At 42.9% G+C, this 25683-nt stretch overlaps 1 protein-coding gene across 1 annotated transcript in view; it reads left to right on the top strand.

The window, feature by feature from the left end:
- Positions 1-25683, top strand: part of LOC132405767 (A disintegrin and metalloproteinase with thrombospondin motifs 6-like) — a 183939-nt gene that overhangs the window by 135225 nt on the left and 23031 nt on the right. Inside the window, exons 14-16 of the mRNA XM_059990779.1 lie at positions 8023-8125; positions 11262-11395; positions 11830-11953. Coding sequence (XP_059846762.1) covers positions 8023-8125; positions 11262-11395; positions 11830-11953 — 361 coding nt within the window. The remainder of the gene's footprint in view (positions 1-8022; positions 8126-11261; positions 11396-11829; positions 11954-25683) is intronic.

Here is a 25683-nt window from a genome sequence, read left to right as displayed (position 1 = left end):
TAGGCCATCTGGCCTGTCAAGCCTGCTCTGTTGTTCAATAAGATTATGGCTGATCTGGCCATGGACCTGCCTTTTCCCCATAACACTTAGTTCCCCTACTATGCAAAAATCTCCCCAACCTTGTTGTAAATATATTTACTGAGGTAGCCTCCACTGCTTCATTGGACAGAGAATTCCATAGATTTACCACTCTCTGGGAAAAGTAGTTCCTCCTCATCTCTGTCCTAAATCTACTGCCCCAAATTTTGAGGCTATGTCCCCTAGTTCTAGTCTTACCTACCAGTGGAAACAACTTTACTGGCTCTCATATATATCCCTTTCATAATTTTCTATAAGATCTCATCTCATTCTTCTGAATTCCAGCGGATACAGTCCCAGACAACTCAATCTTTCCTTATAGTCTAACCTCCTCATCTGTGGAATCAACCTGGTGAGCCTCCTCTGCACCATCCCCAAAGCTAGTATATCCTTCTTCAAGTAAGGAGACCAGAACTACATGCAGTACTTCCGGTGGGGCCTCACCAGTACCCTGTACAGTTGCAGCATAACCTTCCTGCTCTTAAATTCAATCCTTTTAGCAATGAAGGCCACATTCAGTTTGCCTTCTTGATAGTCTGCTGCACCTGCAAACCAATGCTTTTGTGATTCAAGCACAAGCACTCCCAAGTCCCTCTGCACAGCAGCATGTTGCAATTTTTTGCTATTTAAATAATTGCTCTTTCATTTTTCCTTCCAAAGTGGATGATCTTGCATTTACCAACATTGTACTCTGCCAGACCCTTTCCCATTCACTTAACCTATTAATATCTCTCTGCAGACTCTCCGTACCTTCTGCACAATTTGATTTTCCACTCAATTTAGTATCTGCAGCAAACTTAGATACACTACACACAGTCCCCTCTTCCAGATCGTTAATGTATATCGTGAACAGTGCGGGCCCAGCACCGATCCCTGTGGCACACCGCTCACCACTGATTGCCAACCAGCGAAACATCCATGTAACCCAACTCTCTGCTTTCTATTAACCAGTTCTCTATAAATGCTAAAGCATCACCCCCAACTCTAAGCATCATTATCTTATGGATAAGTCTTTTATGTGGCACCTTATCAAACGTCTTCTGGAAATCCAAGTAAATAGAGTCCATCTGTTCCCCTCTATCCACTGCACTCATTATATCCTCAAAGAACTTCAGTAAGTTTGCCAAACATGATCTGTCTTTGCTGAATCCTTGCTGTGTCTGCCTGATGGATCCATTTGTTTCCAGATGCCTCGCTATTTCTTCTTTAATGATAGCTTCAAGCACTTTCCCAACTACAGATGTTAAACTAACTAGCCTATAGTTACCTGCCTTTTGCCTACATCCATTTTTGAACAGTAGTGTGACATTCACCATCTTCCAATCCATCAGAACCTGCCCAGAGTCAAGAGAATTTTGGTAAGTCGTCACCAAAGCCACTACTATAACTCATGCCATTTCTGTCAGTACCCTGAGATGCATTCCATCAGGACCAGGTGACTTATCTATCTTCAGGTCCATAAGTTTGCTTAGCACTACCTCTTTAGTGATAGCTATTGTATCGAGGTCCTCACCTCCCGTTCCATCCATAACATCTCCCTTTGGCGTCCTCCACCGTGAAAACGGAAACAAAATAGTCATTCAAAGCCTCAGCCATTTCTTCATCACCCAGTATCAATTCCCTCTTCTTGTCCTCCAAGGGACCTACATTCACTTTAGCCCCCCTTTTCCACTTTATATAATTACAAAATCTTTTACTATCCATGTTTATATTTTGTGCTAGTTTATTTTCATAATCTAGCTTCCCTTTCATTATTGCTCGCTTGGTGGTACTTAGTTGCTTTTTAAAGTTTTCCCAATTTTCCAGTTTCTCACTACTCTTGGTGACTTTGTATGCACAAACTTTTAGTTTGATGCCTTCTTGTATCTCCTTAGTTATCCAAGGCTGGCTGTCCTCACCCTTACTGTCCTTGCTTTTACCTGGAATATACTTTTGTTGAGCACTGAGAAAAATCTATTAGAAAGTCTTCCACTGTCCCTCAACTGTCCCACCATATAGCCTGTGTTCCCAGTCTACATTAACCAAATCCTCCCTTATCCCATTGTAGTCTCCATTGTTTAGGCATAATGCACAGGTTTTCGATTGAACTGTTACACCCCCCATTTGTATGAGAAATTCAATCTTTCCAAGAGCATCCCTAAACTGCAAGATCATTAATTTTGCCTGTCTTATTGCACAGGTCCAGATCTAAGATAACACATTCCCTTGTGGGTTCAGTAACATGCTGTTCAAGAAAGCCTTCACGAATGCATTCTATGGAGTCCTCCTCAAGACTGCCTCAACCAACTTGATTCACCCAATCTGTGTGCAAGTTGAAGTCCTCCATGATAACTGCTCTACCATTTTAACATGCCTCAGATATTTCTCTGTTTATTGCCCGTGCCACTGTAATGTTATTATTAGATGGCTGATAGACAACTCCCACCAGTGATTTTTTTTCCCTTTCCTAATATCTACCCAGAGGGATTCAACATTCTGCTCCTTAGATCTTGTATCGTCTCTCACTATCGCTCTGATCTCATCTTTAATTAAGAGCTACCCCACCTCCCTTACCTTCCTGCCTATCTTTCCATATTACCTGATATCCTTGGATATTTAATTCCCAATCCTCTCCACCCTGCAACACGTCTCTGTACTGGCCACTAAATCATACTTCTTAGCCACAAGTTCACTGATCTTTTACCAAATACTACAGGCATTCAAATAAAGAGTCCTTACACTCATTGTGCTTTTTAAATCCTTTACTCTTTTGCACTTGACTTCTCTTCACTCTTACTTTTCTATTTCTTATCTTTTTTTCTTTATCTTTATCCACATTTTTTTTTTGCTTTATCCATACTTCTCCAATCTGTTGAACCCACACTCCACTATTTAGTTTAAAGCCCTATCCACAGCCCTAATTATGCGATTCGCTAGGATTCAGGTCCCATCACGATTCAGGTGGAGCCCGTCCCTTTAGTACAACTCCCTCCTTCCCCAATACTGGTGCCAATTTCCCATGAATTCAAACCCACATCAATCCTTGAAGCACTAATCCTCTTTAACCTTCTTGACCCTATCCCAATTTGCACATGGCCCAGGTAGTAATCCAGAGATTACTACCTTTTTGGTTCTGCTCTTTAATTAGTTGTTAGCTGCTCAAATTCCCTCAGCAGAACCTCTTTCCTCATTCTACCTATGTCATTGGTACCCACATGGACCATTTTTATGTAATAGGAAAGATCCAGTCAAAGTGTGAGAACTAAAGTGTAATCATTCAGGGAATCGCATGGATTTGTACTGCTTTTTACATTGCTACATCATCTCACCCAGACAGACAAGAAATTTTAAGAGTTTTATGCTTCCTCGTACCCAATACATGATTCTATTAAAATGGAGCTGTGCGCATTGGAGGGAATAAAGACATATTTTTGAAGCAATCAGACTGAGGTCACCCTGTCTAGGTCATTTGATTAGAAACATTGCAAATTATTAAGTGCTTGTTCGTTTCTTTTTTTGGCTCCAAGTCATAAACACCCAGCATTAAGTAACTGGCGTTTTTGTTTTTTTTTTAAAGATTCTTTTGCAACTGCAGCAAAGTGTGGTGTCTGCGCATTGAGATTTCATTTTTAATATATTACTAGAACATCCTATGATGCTGCTCTTGGTAAGTCAGGAACATTATATAATGTAAAGTGTAGGTGTATGTCATTTTTCTGGAGATCTTTTTGCTCTTTTGCACGAGATATATTTTCCAGATCATTGGATGTTTCCTTAGGTGAGGCTTCCCTGCCTTTAGTCCCAGGGAGTTCTATTTCCATAATTTTTGTCATCTTAAACAGCTCTTATGTGTTCAACAGAACATGCTTATGAGGGCCAGTACTGTGTTTACTTTCGTTGTGACAGTATGTCGGCACTCACTGTTTAGGAAGAATGATTTTGTTGTAGTCTTCAGGATAGCACCCTGTTAGATGAGGTGCATAACGTCATGACTGAAGTGAAACTATTTATACCAGTCCCAATAAACTATAAACAAAGTTGTATTTACAGTAAGTGATGGCATAACTTCTGTAATTCCCTATATGGATTTGAATGTTCTTTCTTCCAAACGTATAGGATGTTATTTCTCACTGCAGTGGGCCAAAGATAGAAAATCAGGCAGAATTAAGGAGAATTTTTTGGAAAGAATCCTCTCCAGTCATTTATTTTTATTGTGCATAGTTAGAATAACAGGGATGATAAGGTTCACCAGGCTTTGAAAACAGATCTCCAAAGTGATAAACAACACACAATGCTGGAGGAACTTAGCAGACCGGGCACATCTATGGAAAAGAGTAAACAGTCAATGTTTCGGGTTAAGATCCTTTATCAGGACCCTCAAATGTAATAAAGTTATTTGAACATATTAAATGGTTGGTGCATCTGATAGAGCTGCTGCCACACATCTCCAGCAATCTAGGTTCAGTCCTATCTCCAAGTGCTGCCAGTGTGAAGTTTGATGTTGGACCTGCGTCCACATGGGTTTCCCCTGCCATTTAAATTTTTTCCACACATCATGTGTAGGTTGATAGTTTAATTGTAAATTACCCCTTGTGTAGGTGTGTAGCAGAAGAATTGGAGAATGTTAATGGGCATAGCAAGATTATACAAATTACAAGATCATAACAAGGTAGATTGTGAGGTAAAGAATCCAACTTATTATACTAATAAACCATTTAATAGTCTTAGAACAGCAGGGTGGAAGCTGTCCTTGAGCCTGGTGGTACATGCTTTCAGACTTTTGTATCTTCTAACTGATAGAAGAGGGGAAACGAGAAAATGTCTGGGATAGTTGGAGTCTTTGATCATAAAGGTTCCTTTGTTGAAGCAGTGAGAAGTACAGAGTCCATGGAGGGCTAGTTTCTGAGATGTGTTGAGCTGTGTTCACAACTCTCAGCAGTTTCTTGCAATCAAGCCTCTTGAGAGTAAAAATTAGAACTGTGTTCATCCAGACAAAACAACAAAGTTCCATCACTGTTCTGATTTGTGCTTTGAGTATACTGGAAAGTCCTTGGGGTGTCAGGAGTTAAATCACTTGAAACAGAATTCCCAGCCAAATTATTTATACAGATCGTCCAGTTAAGGTTCTGATAAGTGGTGACCACCATTGATGAAAGGAGATTTAGCTATTGTAATCAGGGGTGGGTGGTTAGATTCTCTGTGCTGGAGATGGCCTTTGCCTTGCACATCTGTAGGTCTTGCTGTGTATTTACACTTGGGTTCATTCAGTTACTGAGGACTTACAAATGGAATTTAACATTGTGGAAGTATAAGTGAATATCTCCAATTTTGATGTGATCTTGGAGGTGACTGAACTAGGATACTGTCTCTGAAGAACTCCTGGAAAGATGTCCTAGGACTGAGGTGATTGACCTCCAACAAGTGATAGAATTGAAAGAGTTGCTCATCCCAGATTATCTCCAAACAGAAGGCAATTGTGTAAGAGATATAATAACATAGAGAAAAAATGATTCAGAAGGGCTTAACTGCAGCCTGCTGTGGGATTGGGTCTGTGGTGAATTATGACATGCTTACTGATGTAGATTCCACAACAGCCAAACGTGACATTAAAAGTTTTTGTAAGATCAGAAAAGACAATGTATAGTGATTATTGCTGCATCTTTCGTTCTTCTCCACATAATCACATGGTGAGCATCTTGCATTGTTTCTCTTAATAAATACACTGCAATTTGAGGAGCAGATCTGCAGGCACTTGGAAAACTTATCTGAGCAGTCATCTTGCAATGCCTTTCCCTCTGGCAGACAAACCTTTCCTATAGTTACCACTGTTGGATGTGTCTCATTAAAAGAAAGTCTTGATCACAGTATCCCTGAAGTTTTCTGACATTTCTTCCTGTCCCAGAAAAAGGAAATGAGGGTGTTAATTTGTTTCTGAAATTTCTGAAATTCAACCAGGAATGTAGTCTGTTCCCCTCAGGCTTCATTGTTTTTCGGTTGTGATGGGGGAGGGGTGGAATCTGATTGTGGAGTCAAGAATATTCATTAACGACATTTGCAACAAGAATAGTCTTAGGTTGAAGAGCATTTCTACAGTAGGACTTCAGTGAGAGTTGATTACTTCTTTTAAGCTCTCCCTTTTTTGCAACTCACTTGAGTGGATATAAGAGCATAAAAATATAAGAAATTGGCCATTTGGCCACCTGTACCTTCTCCATCATTCAAAACCACTTTCTCAACCTAATTGCATGTTTTTAATGCCTTTAATATCAAATTTGATCAATCTGTATTGTATATACAGCAACTTGCCAATAATCCACTTCTGGATGGTTCAGAAACTTGGGGTTTGGCATCTGGCTCAGCAGGTGTTTTTTTTCACTCTCCTTTCAATCTTAACGAAGCTGCCTTTGCGTAATCCTTCAAATGCACTGGCAGGTCAAATGAACTGACACAGCATCTTCTTCCACACTGACATTCTCAGTGTTGAGACCTTAATTACATGCAGTTTACTCCAATGGCAGGGAATGTCATTCATATGCCTTGACAATAGACTGTTGAAACAAACACTTATGTCACAACTAAACTTTACCAGGTAGACAGAGAAAACAACTCAAATATGTTGTCAAAGCTTCAAAACATACCCACCTGGTCCTGGTAAACCTTGACCTATGACCAGTCAAAATGGGCATCAACAATGGCTTTCAGAACCTCCAGTCTATTTGTTGTTGCACCCATAAGGTTCAAAGTACAAAGTACATATATATCACCATGATAACCCTGAGGTATTCACAATAAACACAGGAAACACAATAGAATAAATGACAGATTGATGGACAAGCAACCAATGTGCAAAAGACAACAAACTGCAAATTCAAAAAGAAAGAGAACAGTAATAATAAATAAGCAATAGATATTGAGAATATGAGATGAAGAATCCTTGAAAGTGAGTCCGTAAATTATGGGAACAGTTCAGTCATGGGAGCCATCTACCTGCCCCGTCAGGGACTATCTGCGTGTCTGCAGGTCCTAATTTGGCCTCGTTTCATCTCAGATCCAAAGAACAGAAGAAAATCACCCTAAGCCGTGAGTGACTGCCTAAGAAGAAGAGAGACAGGAAGAAGATACGGAATGTAAATGTCCCATTTTGCACAGCCATAATGTTATATCCATTCACTCTTAAAATACAAATGTTATTGTAAAAAAAATAACAAAATCCATGGATTGTAAGCTACAGTATGTTGAAAATGACAGGCATATCCTACACGTTTATTACAAGTAAACTGCCATCCTGGAGTTTTGACAATGCCACAGCATAAAGTGAGTCAGCAGCTACCTGTATATCTCTGCCCGTTTTTATTTTTATTGAAGTGAGCTGCAGTAGAAATCTTGAGAAATATAAATGTTGCTTTCATCCATTTCACAATATCACATATCAAAATCTACTTTTATGAACCTAATTCTTATCTGATCCAAGAATCTAGCGACGGCAGCTATCATCTGCATTGGCTGCCTGTTAAGATTTTGCACTATTTTACCACCTGTAGCTTAATATTAAAGTATCAGCCTTATGAACCAAGGGTACAAATTCTTAATACCTTATTGTGATAAGTGAATATTCAAAGCAACTGATAGTATTCGATTTGAGGTTATTTTAGGTTAAGAAAAATACAATATATAAATTATGCCCAAAGCAAGCTTTATGACAAAACTTTTTAACTACTTTGTTCATTGCAGGAAGTCACACTGTGCCAGTATGGTGCAAAATCTTCATCAAACTTCAGATACCAAAAATGCATAGATATCAAAGTTCAAAGTAAAAGATATTTAAGCTTTTTCTCCATGAACAGAAGGCAATACTAATTTCAAAAGACAAAGTCTGTTGCAATATAGTTTGATTTTTTCTGCATATTCTTAAGTATTACTTCTTTACATTATTGTTATTTTTACTATTTTCTCTGTTTTCTGCAGGACTGTCCACCAGGGTCTCAAGACTTCAGAGAAAAGCAATGTGCAGAATTTAATAACATTGCATTTCGTGGGAAGTATTATGCCTGGAAACCATATGTTGGAGGTATGATCGTCCTCAAAATAAAGAAATAATTACATTCATTATTCCAAATTACTTTACAAAATGAAAGGAAATTATTTGGCCTATCAATTCTGTGCTAGCCCATACAACAATCCAATTTCCCCCACCAATTTTCATAGTAACCTTTTAGACTATAAGACATAGAAACAAGAATTAGGCGATTTGCCACTCTCTAACTAAAGAAATTCCTTCTCATCTCTGTTCTAAAGAGATATCCTGCTGTTCTAAGACATTCAAGTTTAGTTTCTCATTCAACCATACACATGTATATAGTTAAACAAAACAGCATTCCTCTGGGGCAAATAATGCAAAACACAGTATATACAGTTGCATTCCATAAGATGGTTACAATTGCACATGCAATTACAAAAATAATATTAGCACAAGTCTCTGCATGACATGGCCTAAAGATTGATGGTGCATGGGATGTTATCTTGGAGACACATTTCTGTAAGAACAAGCACATAGCTGTTTCTCATCTCTCACTGGGTCAGCCGCAGATTAAAGTAGTCCAGTTGGTCTTAAAGGGAACAAACACTGGAGAGCAGCACTGATGGGAGAGACAGCACGCAGCGGCTAGCCCCCAACCCAGCACAGATTCCAGTGTTTCCTGCCCCAGATGGCTGTAACAGGTGATGCAGTGGCATGAGGGCCTGATCTGCGCAATGACTGAGGCCGTGCAGCCCACATTCCCCCCCCCCCCCACTGTTGGTCTTTCCAATGAGTGAATGAACTGGACTTACAGTATTTTGTATTACCAGTGTCCATTGGGGTCTTATGATCACAAGAAGACTGTTTAAGAATATATTTGCACCATTTGTTGGATCCAGAGAGGCTGCTGCGATCAAGCGCACCGCCATCATACTGGAACTGCCCCTTAGTACTAGACTCTCACACAATTAGAAATAATCCTCTCCATGTCTGGGCTTCCAATATTTAGTAGGACTCAATGAAATTCCCCTCATTCTTCTAAACTCTAACAAGCACTGGCCTAGAGTCATGAAATGCTCTTCATACGTTACCCCCTTTCATTCTCAGGATCATTCTCATGAACCTCTTTTGGACCCTCTCTAACGTCAGAATATCCTTTCTTAGATAAGGATCCCAAAACTTTCACACTACTCTAAATGTGCTCTGACCAATGCCTTATATTCTAGTCCTCTCGAAATGAATGCTAACATTGCATTTGCCTTCCTTAGTAATGGCTAACCCTTAGAGAATCTGCACCAAGACTCCCAAGTCCCTTTGCTATTTCTGTATTTGCTGCCCATTTAGATAATAGTCTCCCTGCATTCTTATCATCTCTCCCCAGATATTACCATTTACTTCCATACTGATGGCAATTTACAGCTGCAAATTAACCAATCTACCCACATATCTTTGGGATGTGGGAGGAAGTTCCAAGGAAACACATGCAGAATGTGCGAACTCTACACTCACTATTTGATAGGTTGGTGATTTATCTATGGGACTCATATTCCTAATGTGAAGTGAAAGGAATCTTAGAAATAAAATTATCAATCCTTACATCTTTGGGGTGATCTAGATTTATCAATGGTGCAGAGCTGAATTTTCATTTACAAGTACATTCCATCAAGGATGGCTACTTACACCACAATACCTTGCTCCTGCCTAATCCTATCTGCTGAAAGCCTGATCCGCAGGTTTATTATTACATCTAAACTTCTTGCCAGCTCCCATCTTCTACCCTTGCATCCACCCAACTGTACTTCCTGTACCTTAACTCATTTCAAGTCTCATTCAGAAATTGCCCTGCATACGTTGACCCACTCTGGTTCAGTAGTATCCCAGTAGAAAATTCTGAAACAATTGATAGGGTAGATGCCAAGAGCTGAGATACCTAGAAATTGTGAGCTATTTCCATAGATCGAAAGTCAGCCATCTAAATTTGAAGTGAGGAAGCTTTTATTCGTACTGATTATTGATCATCTTTGAAATACTTTGAGCCTGGGGATAATCAATTAATGAAATCAATAGATATTCAAACTTTAAAATAAAGAAGCAGGAGAGACCATTACGCCATTCTAATCTGTTCTGCTGTTCAGTAGAGTCATTGCCTGAACATAATCCTTCAGAGTTGCTTCTTACTGACACAGGTTTCCTTACTTTAGAGCAAAAACTTCCAAACTTACAAATTTTGAAAAAAGTAATTCAAATTCTTTGTTTCTTCTTTTGTGAATTCAATTTATATTTTCTTCATATAAGTACTCTAGACTTAAGGGTTACCGTTACATAACTATCCTAATTAGTCAGGCCAATTGCTTATGGTGTGGCTTCCATATTTTAGATGATTTTACCTATTCATTTTTGTGATGTGGACATTGATTAGATGGCAACCACTGATGGTTTATTCCTGGATAGTTTTTTCAGGCAGGCTTTTGCCCTAATAAGTCAATCACTATGACCTCTGCACTTTCCGACAACTTTTAATACTCCATTTAAATTCTGAAGTTGGCATGGCAGTGATTGAGCTGCAGTTATTTATGTTACAAATCTCCAAATTACTATTCCATTAATATGCACCTGCTAATCAAGAAACTGTGTTTATTTTATTTATTTATTTAGCAATACAGCATGGAGTAGGCCCATCTGGACTTCAAGCTATACCACCCCATCGATCCCACAACCCTGATTGACCCTAATCTAATGGGACAATTTACAATGGCCAATTAACCTACCTGGTAGGTGTTTGGACTGTGGGAGGAAACCTGACCACCCAAGAAAAGCTCATGTCTTCCACAGGGACGATGTACGGAGGTTCTTTACAGAATGGCATCGGAATTGAACTCTGAACTCCAGAACGCCCCAAGCTGTAATAGCATTGCGCTAACTGCTACGTTACTGTGGCGTCCAAACAGCAGATTTCATGACATATGCCAGTGATTCTGATTCTGAATCCACACGGTCACATGGAGAATGTGACAACTCTGCACTGACAGCACAGGAAGTCAGGATTGAATCTGGATATCTGGAGCCATGAAGCAGCATTTCTACCAGTTGTGCTACTCCTTCAATGCGTAAGGAATTTAACTACAGTGACTTTCTTTTTTTTTAAATCTTATAAATAAAATTGATCTGTATTTTAATTTTAATGTAGGTGGTGTGAAGGCGTGTGCTTTGAACTGCCTGGCTGTGGGCTTCAATTTCTACACTGAACATGCTGCAGCTGTGGTGGATGGTACCTTGTGTCGTCCAAACTCTCTTGATATATGTGTCAGTGGGGAATGTAAGGTATGTGACCCTAAACTTAATCTTACTGTCTCACAATTAATAAATTATTCAACAAAATCTTGACTGGTGTGTGTTTACTTTAGCCCACTATACTACTGACCAAGTCTGTGAGAAGTATTTAATCATGTAAAACAAATTTCTTTCAAATTAAAAGTCTAATTCCATGTTGTTGTAGAGTTACTTTTCAGGCAATTATGAATCCAGTAAAATAAATGTGTTTAAAATAAATATATAAACTTTTTGAAGTCAAATATTTAAAGTTTGCACTGTCCCACTATTCAAGTAATGAATTAAAAGACATTTTTTGGACAATTAAAAGATTCCTTGAAGACAATATCAGATTCTTTGGAAATAGGTCTAAAATTATGAAAATAGCAAAAAATGAAATTGTTTTAACAGAATAATCTGACATTTTTCACTTCCTTCCTATGTAGCATGTGGGCTGTGATCACACTCTGGGTTCAGATGTAAGAGAGGATCGCTGCAGAGTCTGTGGTGGTGATGGGAGTACTTGTGAAACTATAGAAGGAATTTTCAATGAATCAAATCCTCATGGAGGTAAGATAAATCTAATTTGAGCATTCCAATAATAACAGGGCTAGCAAACTAACTTCTAAATATTAATTTTCTTTCTTCTCAGGAGTGTGAAGCTTATCTGAAAATTACAGTTAGCTTGGCGTAACTACTTGTTTTGGAAGCAATGAGGAGAAAGACACCAGTTGGAATGAGACTGGGGTAAAACTGCAGTTCAGTTATATGGCCTCAAGAATTCCTTAGTACACTGCAGGAGAGATCCAACTCACATACCTACAATGTAATGTGAAGTAGTTGTCCTTAAAATAGACCATATTCTGGTTCTGTAAGATTTGTGTCACATTGAAAATAATCCTGGAATTCAGTGAGTGTGAAGTAGCTTTTATCCAACAGTTGAGAGGCTTGTCTGACATCTTACTGGAATCTCATGTTCAGTTAAGAAGAGGAGGAGGCCATAGATATGTCGGCCCGTTGCCTCTTCTGCCACAATGAGGCCACTCTCACATTAGAGGAGCAATGCCTCATGTTCCACCTGGGTAGCTACTTGTCTAATGGCACGAACATCAATTTCTCCAACTTCCAGTAATTCCCCCCCCCCCACACCTTCTTCAGTTCCCCCCTCTGGCCTCTCACCTGCCTATAACCTTCCCTCATGGTGCCCATCCTCTTTCCCTTTCTCACATGGTCCACTCTCCTCTCCTATTAGATTCCTTCTTCTCCTGCCCTTTGTCGTTTCCAGTTGTCAGCTCACAGCTTCATTCTTCATTTCCCCTCACCCACCCACCAGGCTTCACCTATCACCTTCTAGCTTGACCTCCTGCCCTGCCCCCATCCCCACAGCTTCTTATTCTGACATCTTCCCCCTTCCTTTCCAGTCCCAAGAAAGGGTCTTGGCCCAAAATGTCCAACGCTTATTCATTTCCATAGATGCTGAATAACTTGCTGAATTTCTCCAGATTTTTTGTGTACTGCGAAAGAAACTAGAAACGTAGAAAATCTACACCACAATGCAGGCCAGAACTGAGCACAATACTCCAAGTGGGGTCTGACCAGGGTCCTGTATAGCTGCAACATTACGTCTTGGCTCCTAAACCCAGTCTCATGATTGATGAAGGCCAATTCACCGTATGCTTTCTTAACCACAGAGTCAACCTGCGCAGCAGCTTTGAGTGTCCTATGGACTCGGACCCCAAGATCCCACTGAACCTCCACATTGCCAAGAGTTTTACCATTAATACTATATTCTGTTATCATATTTGACCTACCAAAATGAACCACTTCACACTTATCTGGGTTGAATGCCACCTGCCACTTCTTAGCCCAGTTTTGCATCTTATCAATGTCCCACTAGAACCTCTGACAGCCCTCCACACTATCCACAACACCTCCAATCTTTGTGTCATCAGCAGATTTACTAATCCATCCCTCCCTTATCCAGGTCATTTTTAAAAATCATGAAGAAGAGGGGTTGCAGAACAGATCCCTGAGGCACAGCACTGGACACCGACCTCCATGCAGAATATGACCCGTCAACAACCACTCTCTGCCTTCTGTGGTCAAGCCAATTCTGGATCCACAAAGCAATGTCCCCTTGGAACTCATGCTTCCTTACTTTCTCAATAAGCCTTGGATGGGATACTTCGTCAAATGCCTTGCTGAAATCCATATACACTGCATCTATGGCTCTTCCTTCATCAATGTATTTAGTCACATCCTCAAAAAGTTCAATCAGGCTTGTAAGGCATGACCTGCCTTTGACAAAGCCATGCTGACTATTCCTAATGATATTATGCCTCTCCAAATGTCTAAATCCTGCCTCTCAGGATCTTCTCCATCAACTTACCAACCACTGAGGTAAGACTCACTGGTCTGTAATTACCAGCGCTATCTCTACTCCCTTTCTTGAATAATGGAAAAACATCTGCAACCCACCAATGCTCTGGAAACATAGAACTATAGAACACTACAGCACCGTACAGGCCCTTCAGCCCTCCATGTTGTGCCGACCCATATAATCCATAAAAAAAGTACTAAACCCACATTACCCCATAACCCTCTATTTTTCTTTCATCCATGTTCCTGTCCAAGTGGAACTTAAATACCCCTAATGTTTTAGCCTCCACCACCATCCCTGGCAAGTCATTCCAGGCACTCACAACCCTCTGTATAAAAAAACTTACCCCTGATGTCTCCCCTAAACTTCCCTCCTTTAATTTTGTACATATGCCCTCTGGTGTTTGCTATTGATGTCCTGGGAAACAGGTACTGACTATCTACCCTATCTATGCCTCTCATAATCTTACAGACCTCTATCAAGTCCCCTCTCATTCTTCTACACTCCAAAGAGAAAAGTCCCAGCTCTGCTAACCTTGCTTCATATGAATTGTTCTCTAAACCAGGCAACATCCTGGTAAATCTCCTCTGCACCCTCTCCATACCTTCCACATCCTTCCTATAATGAGGTGACCAGAATTGAACACAATACTCTGTAAGTGCGGTCTCACCAGAGATTTGTAGAGTTGCAACATGACCTCTGTACTCTTGAACTCAATCCCCCTGTTAATGAAGCCGAGCATCCCATAGGCCTTCTTAACTACCCTATCAACCTGTGCAGCGACCTTGAGGGATGTATGGATTTGAACCCCAAGGTCCTTTTGTTCATCCACACTCTTAAGTAACTGACCATTAATCCCGTACTCAGTCTTCTGGTTTGTCCTTCCAAAATGCATCACCTCACACTTGTCCGGATTGAACTCCATCTGCCATTTTTCTGCCCAACTCTGCAGCCTGGCTATATCCTCTTGTAACCTTCGACAACCTACAGCTCCATCCACGACTCCTCCAATCTTCGTGTCATCCGCAAACTTACTCACCCATCCATCCGCCTCTACATCCAGATCATTTATAAAAATCACAAATAGCAGGGGTCCCAGGACAGATCCCTGAAGCACTCCAATAGTCACCGACCTCCAGGCAGAATACTTTCCTTCCACAAGTACCCTCTGTTTTATTCCTTTAAGCCAATTTTTTTTATCCAAACAGCCAAGGTTCCACTTATCCCATGCCTCATGACTTTCTGGATGAGTCTCTCGTGAGGGACCTTGTCAAATGCCTTGCTAACATCCATATAGACCACATCCACTGCCCTACCCTCATCAATTTCTTTTGTTACCTCTTCAAAGTACTCTATCAGGCTCGTGAGGCATGATCTTCTCTTCATAAACCCATGTTAACTATCCATGAATAGGCTGTACTTCTCCAAATGCTCGTAGATCCTATCCTTAAGAATCCTTTCCAGTAGTTTGCAGACCATTGACGTAAGACTCACTGGTCTATAGTTCCCAGGTTTCTCCCTATTACCTTTTTTTAAACAAGGGAACTACATTTGCCATTCTCCAGTCCTCTGGCATTTCCCCTGCAGCCAAAGAGGATTCAAAGATCATGGCTAATGCTCCTGCAATCTCTTCTCTCAATTCTCACAACAACCTGGGGTGTATCATATCCGACCCTGGGGATTTATCAATCTTAATGTTTTTAAGAAGACGCAGCACTTTTTCTTCCTTAAGCTCCACATTGTCCAGCACACAGGCCGGCTCTGCTTCGGCCACATCCTGATCAAGATCTTTTTCACTTGTGAATACTGAAGCAAAGTATTCGTTTAGGACCTCCCCAACCTCCTCCACCTCCAGGCACATGTTGCCCTCTTTATCCTTTAGCGGTCCCACCTTCATTCTCGTCATCCTCCTGTTCTTCACATACGCATAGAATGCCTTGAGGTTCTCCTTAATCCTACAAGCTCCTTCCTGGCTACCCTATATTTCTCATGAGCCCCTCCTACTTCATGCTTCTTATATCTAACATATGCTTCCTTTTTCAATAGACAATAGACAATAGGTGCAGAAGTAGACCATTTGGCCCCTCGAGTCTGCACCGCCATTCTGAGATCATGGCTGATCATTCACTATCAATACCCAGTCCCTGCCTTGTCCCCATATCCCTTGATTCCCCTATCCATCAGATATCTATCCAGCTCCTTCTTGAAAGCATCCAGAGAATTGGCCTCCACCGTCTTCCGAGGCAGTGCATTCCACACCTCCACAACTCTCTGGGAGAAGAAGCTCTTCCTCAACTCTGTTTTAAATACTGACCTCTTATTCTCAATCCATGCCCTCTGGTACTGGACTCTCCCAACATCTGAAACATATTTCCTGCCTCAATCCTATCAAATCCTTTAATTATCTTTAAACATTTCAATCAGATCCCCTCTCAATCTCCTCAATTCCAGAGTGTACAAGCCCAATCTCTCCAATCTCTCTGCGTAAGACAGCCCTGCCATCCCAGGAATCAACCTAGTGAATCTACGCTGCACTTCCTCAATTGCCAGAATGTCCTTCCTTAAACCTGGAGACCAAAACTGTACACAATATTCCAGGTGTGGTCTCACCAGGGTCCTGTACAAATGCAAAAGAACATCCTTGCTCTTGTATTCAATTCCCCTTGTAACAAAGGCCGACATTCCATTTGCCCTCTTCACTGCCTGTTGCACTTGCTTATTCACCTTCATTGACTGGTGAACTAGGACTCCTAGGTCTCTTTGCATTTCTCCCTTACCTAACTCGCCACTGTTCAGACAATACTCTGCCCTCTTGTTCCAGCTTCCAAAGTGGATAACTTCACATTTATTCACATTGAATGACATCTGCCAAGTATCTGCCCACTCACTCAGCCTATCCAAGTCTCCCTGTATTCTCCTAACGTCCTCTTCACATGTCATACTGCCACCCAGTTTAGTATCGTCAGCAAACTTGCTGATATAGTTTTCAATGCCCTCATCTAAATCATTGACATAAATCGTAAAGAGCTGTGGTCCCAATACAGAGCCCTGTGGTACCCCACTAGTCACCTCCAGCCAGTCTGAGAAACACCCATTCACTGCTACCCTTTGCTTTCTATCTGCCAACCAGTTTTCTATCCATGTTGAAACCCTGCCCCCAATGCCATGAGCTCTGATTTTACTCACCAATCTCCTATGTGGCACCTTATCAAATGCCTTCTGAAAATCTAGGTACACAGCATCTACTGGCTTACCCTCATCTAACATCCTTGTTACACCCTCAAAAAACTCCAACAGATTAGTCAAGCATGATTTGTCCTTGGTAAATCCATGCTGGCTCGGCCTAATCCTATTTCTGCCATCTAGATGTGCCACTATTTCGTCCTTAATAATGGACTCAAGCATCTTCCCCACGACTGACGTTAGGCTAACAGGGCGATAGTTCTCCGTTTTCTCCTTCCCTCCCTTCTTGAAAAGTGGGACAACATTAGCCACTCTCCAATCTTCAGGAACTGATCCTGAATCTAAGGAACATTGGAAAATGATTACCAATGCATCCGCAATTTCCTGAGCCACCTCTTTTAGAACCCTCGGATGCAGACCATCTGGACCCGGGGATTTATTAGCCTTCAGTCCTACCAGTCTACTCATCACAGTTTCTTTCCTAATGTCAATCTGTCTCAATTCCTCTGATATCTTGTGACCCTGGCCCATCCATACATCTGGGAGATTGCTTGTGTCCTCCCTGGTGAAGACAGATCTAAAGTATGCATTAAATTCTGTTGCCATTTCCCTGTTTCCCATAACAATTTCTCCCAATTCATTCTTCAAGGGGCCAACATTGTTCTTAACTATCTTCTTTCTCTTCACATAGCTAAAAAAGCTTTTGCTATCCCCTTTTATATTCCTGGCTAGACTGAGCTCATACCTGATTTTTACTCTCCGTATTGCTTTTTTAGTTAAGATCTGCTGTTCCTTAAAACTTTCCCAATCATCTGTATTCCCACTCATCTTAGCCCTGTCATACTTCTTTTTCTTTAATGCTATACAATCTCTGACTTCCTTTGTCAACCACTGTGGCCCCTTCCCCTTCTTTGAATCCTTCCTTCTCATTGGAATGAACTGCATTTGCATCTTTTGTATTATGCCCAAGAATATCTGCCACTGCTGATCCACTGTCTTTCCTGCCAGGGCATCTGCCCATTTAACTTTGGCCAGCTCATCCCTCATGGCTCCGTAGTCTCCTTTATTTAATTGCAACACTGACACCTCTGATCTGCCCCTATCCCTCTCAAATTGTAGATAAAAACTTATCATGTTATGATCACTACTTCCTAATGGCTCCTTTACTTCAAGATCACTTATCAATTCCTGTTCATTACACATCACCAGGTCCAAAATAGCCTCGTTCCTGGTTGGCTCAAGCACAAGCTGTTCCAAAAATAGACACTCCACAAACTCCCTATCCTGGGGTCCAGCACCTACCTGATTCTCCCAGTCCACCTGCATGTTGAAATCTCCCATAACGACTGCATTACCTTTAGCACATGCCAATGTTAACTCTCCCTAATCAACTTGTACCCAATATCCACGCTACTGTTTGGGGGCCTGTACACAACACCCATTAGGGTCTTTTTACCCTTACTGTTCCTCAGCTCAATCCACACAGACTCTACTTCCCCTGTTCCCAAGTCACCTCTTGCTAAGGACTGAATCTCATTCCTCACCAACAGGGCCACCCCACCCCCTCTTCCCATATTTCTGTCTCTACGATAGCACGTATACCCTGGTACACTCAATTCCCAGGCCTGATCCCCTTGCAGCCATGTCTCCGTTATCCCAACAATATCGTAGTTCCCCATTTTCATCTGAGCTTCAAGCTCATCTGTCTTATTTCTGACACTACGCGCATTCAAGTATAGAATTCTTAGCCCATTCCTCCTCTCTTTGCTTAAAACACTGTCTACTGTACCTAACCCAGCTCCTTGAACTTCCATCGGGCAAATTGCACCTTGAATTTTGATGACCTTCTCAAGATCACCCAAACCTTGTACACATTTAACCCCATGCACCTTCTGACCAACCCTCTGGATCTGGATCCCTGCCCCCTGCACATCTAGTTTAAACCCCCCCCCCCCCCCCCGAGCAGCACTGGCAAATACTCCTGCAAGAATGTTAGTACCCCTCCGGTTCAGATGTAGACCATCCCTTCGAAACAGATCCCAATGTCCCTGGAACAAAGACCAATTATCCAAAAACCTGAACCCTTCCTTCCTGCACAATGCTCTCAGCCTCGTATTAATGTGCATAATCATTCTATTCTTCGCCTGACTCGCACATGGCACAGCTAGCAATCCCGAGTTTGTCACCCTGGAGGTCCTGCCTTTCAGCTTCACTCCTAACTCCCTGAACTCTCTAAGCAGGACCCCCTCACTCACCTTACCTACATCATCCTACATGGACCACTACATCTGGGTTCATGCCCTCACTCTCAAGAATAGCCTGCACCCGAACTGAGATGTCCCGGACCCTGGCACCAGGGAGGCAACATACCATCCGAGACTCCCGATCTGCCCCACAAAATCTCCTATCTGCCCCCCTAACTATAGAGTCCCCTAAAACTATTGCTCTCTTCTCTTCCCTCCTCCCCTTTCTAGTTGAGGGTTCAACCTCTGTGCCAGAGGCAGGACCACTACAACTCATTCCTGGTAGGTCATCCCCATCAACAGTATCCAGTACGGTATACTTATTGTTACTGGGAATGGCCGCAGGGGTGCTCTGCTCTCTCTGCCTGCTCCCCCTGCCTCTCTGGACCGTCACCCATCTGCCTACTTCTTGGTTTTTTGGTGTGACTACCTCCTGATAACTCCTATCTATCTCTGCCTCTGCCTCCCGAATGATCCGTAGTTCATCCAGCTCCTGCTCCAACTCCCTAATTCGGTCTGATAGGAGCTGCAGCTGGACGCACCTTTTGCAGGTGTGGTCATCAGGGACAACTGTGTTGACCCTGACCTCCCACATACTGCATACGGAGCACACCACTGCTCTGACTGTCTCCCCCATACCTGAACTGGATTAATAGAATAAGTCTAAAAAGCACCTAGCGACCTTTCCTTCTTCCCCTCAGCGAGCAATCACACAAGCTTGCCGAAGCCCACTTAGCCAAAGCCCAGGACCCTGCTTCCACGGACTCCGCTGCCCGCTCTGAAAAGAAGTCCTGCCTTTTAAAGTGCGCGCTCGACGCTGACGTCACTCGCGCCTGCGCAGTTCCCCCTCCTCCACAGGTATTGACCAGGTAGGCTTAAATCCTACCTACACGGTCGAATTCTCTGAGCTCCCAGCTGAATCACAAGCTGTAACTTGCTCCCGATTCAAATGATGAGTTGCCTTACTTGTTTCCTCTTGATGAGTTGCCTTACTTGTTTCGTCAGCCACAGTTCCCTTTTCCTACCATTTTTTCCTTTCATCAGTGGGACAAACCTATCCTGAACCCAGCTCAAGTGGTCCCTAACCTTCTCCCACATTACTTCTGTGCTTCCCCCTTTGAACATCTGTTTCCAATTTACTCTCGCTAGTTCCTGCCATTTCATCTGATTTTATCCCTTTCCATAGCTATGCTGAAGCTAAGAGAGTTGTGGTCACTCTCATAAAAATGCTCCCCCACCAAGAGGTCTGTCACCTGACCAGGTTCATTACCCAGAACTAGATCCAGTATAGCCTCTCCTCTCGTCGGCCGGTCCACATACTGTGTCAGGAATCCTTCTTGAACACACCTGACAAATTCAGTCCCATCTATCCCCCTTGCACTCAGGAGGTGCCAGTCAATATGAGGGAAGTTGAAATCACCCATAACTACTACCTTGTATTTCCTGCACCATTCTAAAATCTGCCTGCTTATCTGCTCCTTGGTGTCCCGAGGGCAATTTGGGGGGCCAGTAGAGTCCTCCCAGCACAGTGATTGATCCCTTCCTATTTCTGACTTCCACCCAGACCGACTCTGTGGACACTCCCTCTGCAGTGTCCTCCCTTTCTATAGCCGTGATACTGTCCCTGACCATCAATGCCACTCCCCCCACCTTTTTTACCTCCCATCCTATTCCTTTTAAAACACCTGAACCCCGGAACCTGCATCATCCAATCCTGGCCTTCCTCCAACCAAGTTTCAGTAACAGCCACAACATCATAGTTCCACGTACTAATCCATGCTCTAAGTTCATCCTCCTTGTTCCTAATACTATCATTGAAATAGACACATTTCAACCCCTTTAACTGGCTACAATTATCTTTTGTCCCCTGCCTGTCCTTCCTCATCAACTCAGAACTCTTAGCATCTTACCCTTGTCCTTCTACCTTAATCCCTGCACTCACATTCTGATTCCCACCCCCTGCCAAACTAGTTTAAACCCTCCCCAACAGCTCTATCAAACCTGCCCGCCAGGGTATTGGTTTCCCTGGGATTCAAGTGCAAACCGTCCATTTTGTACAGGTCACACCTGCCCCCAAAGAGGTCCCAATGATCCAGAAATCTGAATTCCTGCCCCCTGCTCCCTGCCACGCATTTATCCTCCACCTCATTCTATTCCTATTCTCACTGTCGCATGGCACAAGCAGTAATCCCAAGATTACTACCTTTGAGGTCCTGCTTTTCAACTTCCTTCCTAACTTCCTGTAGTCTTCTTTCAGGACCTCTTCCCTTTTCCTGCCTGTGTCATTGGTACCAATATATACCACGACCTCTGCCTGTTCTCCCTCCCATCGCAGGATATCTTGGACGCGATCAGAAACATCCCAGACCCTGGCACCTGGGAGGCAAACTACCATCCGAGTTTCTTTCCTGCATCCACAGAATCACCTGTCTGACCTCCTGACTATAGAGTCCCCTGTCACTACTGCCTTCCTCTTCCTTTCCCTACCCTTCTGAGCCACAGGGCCAGACTCTGTGCCAGAGACACGGCCACTGTCGCTTCCCCCAGGTAGGCTGTCCCCCACCCAACAGTACTCAAACAGGAGTACTTATTGTCAAGGGGTACAGCTACAGGGGTACCCTCTAGTACCTGACTCTTCCCCTTCCCTCTCCTGACTGTGACCCATTTCTCTGTCCCCTGTGGCCCCAGAGCGACCACCTACCTGTAACTCCTCTATCACCTCCTCACTCTCCCTGACCAGACGAAGATCATCGAGTTGCAACTCCAGTTCCCTAACACGGTCCCTTAGGAGTTGCATCTCAAAGCACCGGGTGCAGATGTGGCTGTCTGGGACGCCAGGAGACTCCAGGACTTCACACATCTGACACGGACCACAGAAAACCGTCCTCACACACATACTACTTCCTTTTGCAATCCAACAACTGCCTTGCCTCATCCCGTTACCACCAAAACCCTTTCACTCTGCTGCCTCTCACTCCACTCTCCCAACCCTGTTGATGATGCAAAGATCATCACCAAACTCTCAGCAATCTCCTTCCTCACCTCCCACAGTAGTCGGGGGTACATCTAGTCTGGTTCTGGTCACTTATCCAACTTGATGCTTTCCAAAAGTTCCAGCACATCTTCTTCTTAATATCTACATGCTCAAGCTTTTCAGTCCACTGTAGGTTATCGCTACAGTTCCTAAGATCCTTTTCCGTAGTGAATACTGAAGCGAATTACCCATTGAGTACCTCTGCTATCTCCTTCGATTCCATACACACTTTTCCACTGTCACAATTGATTGTTCCTATTCTCTCATGTCTTATCCTCTTGCTCTTCACATACTTGTAGAATGCCTTAGGGTTTTCCTTAACCTTGTCCACCAAGGCCCTCTCATGACCCCTTCTAGCTCTCCCAATTTCTTTCTTAAGCTCCTTCCTGCTAGCCTTATAATCTTCTAGATCTCTATCATTGCCCAGTTTTTTGAACCTTTCATAAGCTCTTCTCCTTGTCTAAATTTATAACAGCCTTTGTCCACCATGGGTTCCTGTACCCTACCATCCTTTCCCTGTCTCATTGAAACATACCTATGTAGTACTCCACGCAAATATCCCCTGAACATTTGCCACATTTCTTCCGTACATTTCCCTGAGAATATCTGTTCCCAATTTATGCTTCCAAGTTCCTGTCTGATAGCCTCATTTTTCCCCTTACTCCAATTAAACGCTTTCCTAACTTGTCTGTTCCCATCCCTCTCCAATGCTATGGTGAAGGAGATAGAATTGTGATCACTATCTCCAAAATGTTCTCCCATTGAGAGATCTGACATCTGACCAGGTTCATTTCCCAATACCAGATCAAGTACAGCCTCTCCTCTGGTAGGTTTATCTACATACTGTTTCAAGAAACCTTCCTGAACACACCTAACAAACTCCACCCCATCTAAACCCCTCATTCAAGAGACATGCCAGTTGATATCTGGGAAATTAAAGTCTGTCATCACGACAACTCTGTTATTATTACACCTTTCCAGAATCTGTCTCCCTGTCTGCTCCTCGATGTCCCTATTACTATTGGGTGGTCTATAAAAAACACCCAGTAAAGTTATTGACCCCCTTCCTGATTTCAGCTTCCACCCACAGAGACTCTGTAGACAATCCCTCCATGACTTCCTCCTTTTCTGCAGCCGTGACACTATCTTTGATCAACAGTGCCACGCCCCACCTCTATTGCCTCCCTCCCTGTCCTTTCTGAAACATCTAAAGCCTGGCACTCGAAAAAAACTATTCCTTCCCTGAGCCATCCAAGTCTCTGTAATGGCCAAAACATCATAGCTCTAAGTGCTGACCCACGCTCTAAGCCCATCCGCTTTGTTCATGATGCACGTTGCATTAAAATAGACACATCTCAAACCATCGGTCTCAGCATGACCCTTCTCTATCACCTCCCTCTCACACTGTCTCCAAGCTTTCTCTATTTTTGAGCCAACTGCCTCTTCAGTTTATTTCCCAACCCCCAGCAATCCTAGTTTAAACCCTGCCCAATAGCCTTAGCAAACCTCCCCATCAGGATATTGGTCTGCCTGGGATTCAAGTGCAACCCATCCTTTTTGTACAGGTCACTCCTGCCCCAAAATAGGTCCCAATGACCCAGAAATCTGAATCCCTGCCCCTGCTCCAATTCCTCAGCCACGCATTTATCCTCCACCTCACTCTATTCCTATTCTCACTGTCACGTGGTACAGGCAGTAATCCCGAGATTACTTCCTTTGTGGTCCTGCTTCTCAACTTCCTTCCTAAACCCCTGTAGTCTGCTTTTAGGACCTCCTCCCTTTTCCTGTCTATGCCGTTGGTACTGATATGTACCATGACCTCTGGCTATTCTGCTTCCCAATTCAGGATATTGTGGATGCAATCAGAAACATCCTGGACCCTGGCACCTGGGAAGCAAACTACCATCTGTGCTTCTTTCCTACATCCACAGAATTGCCTGTCTGACCCCCTAACTATCACTGCTGCCAACCTCTTCCCTATCCTTCTGAGCCACAGGGCCAGACTCTGTGGCAGAGGCATGGCCACTGTTGATTCCCCCTGGTAGGCTGTCACCCCCCAACAGTACTCAGGCAGGAGTACTTATTGTCAAGGGGTACAGCCACAGAGGTGTTCTCTGACATCTGACTCCTGCCCTTCCCTCTGCTCACTGTTACCCACTTATCTGTCTCAACAGGTCGCAGCGTGACTACTCGCCTATAGCAACTCTCTATCACCTCCTCACTTTCCCTGACAGGATCGAGCTGCATCTCCAGTTCCCTCATGTGGTCCATAAGGAGCTGCAGCTCGATGCACCTGGCACAGATGCGGCCATCCAGGAGGCTGGGAGTCTCCCGAACTTCCCACATCTGACACTGAGCACAGAACACCAGCCTCACATACATTCTTCCTGTCTGTATTCTACACAGGCAACCTACCTTGCCTCGACCCATTATCGCTGAAGCCTCTTCTCACTGTTCTAACTGGCTGATGTCCACGCGTTTGTGCAGTCATGCCCCGATCAAACCGCTGAAGAAATAACCGTCTCCTTTTAAACTCTTCTCGCTGGCTGAAGTCCATGTAGTTGTGCAGTCGTGCCCCAATCAAACCGCTGGAAAATTAATCTCGTAAGATAGAACTCTATCTAAAATAGCATCAAAGCTATTGGTATCATAAAAGGAGTATACGCAGTATAATCACATGGTGTTCTCCATAAGACATTAAGACCATGAGATATAGAATTAGGCCATTTGAGTCTGTTCTGCCATTTCATTATGGCTGATCCATTTTTCCTCTCAGCCCCAGCTCCTCCCTGCCCCCTGTATACCTTCATGTCCTGACCAGTCAAGAATCTATCAACTTTTGGCTTAAATATACATAAAAACCTGGCATCCACAACTGACTGTGGCACAAATTCCACAGGTTCACCTCTCTCTGGCTAAAGAAATTCCTCCTCATCTCCACTCTAAAAGGATGCCCCTCTATTTTGAGGCTATGTCCTCTGGTCTTGGACACTCCCACCAAAGAAAACATCTTTTCCACACCCACTCTATCGAGGCCGTACACCATTCGATAGTTTTCAATTAAGTCACCCCTCATTCTCCTAAATTCCAGTGAATACAAGCCCGGAGCCATCAAACGCTTTTCATATGACAAGCCGTTTAATTCTGGAATCATTTATGTGAACCTACTTTGAACCCTCCCAAGTTTCAGCACATCCTTTATAAGACAGGGGCCCAAAACTGCTCACAAATAGTAATGCTTTACCATTACTCTATAAAGTCTCAACATTACATCCTTGCTTTTATATTCTAGTCCTCTTGAAATGAATGCTAACATCACATTTACCTTCCTCACCATAGGCTCAACCTGCAAATTAAACTTTAGGGAACTCTGCACAAGGACTCCCAAATTCCTTTGCACCTTTGATTTTTCTATTTTCTGTCCATTTAGAAAATAGTCAATCCTTTCATTTCTTCTACC

The sequence above is a fragment of the Hypanus sabinus genome, chromosome 16 (genome assembly GCF_030144855.1).
Source record: "Hypanus sabinus isolate sHypSab1 chromosome 16, sHypSab1.hap1, whole genome shotgun sequence".
Lineage (NCBI taxonomy): Eukaryota > Metazoa > Chordata > Chondrichthyes > Myliobatiformes > Dasyatidae > Hypanus > Hypanus sabinus.
This window is presented reverse-complemented; position numbering and strand designations above follow the sequence as displayed.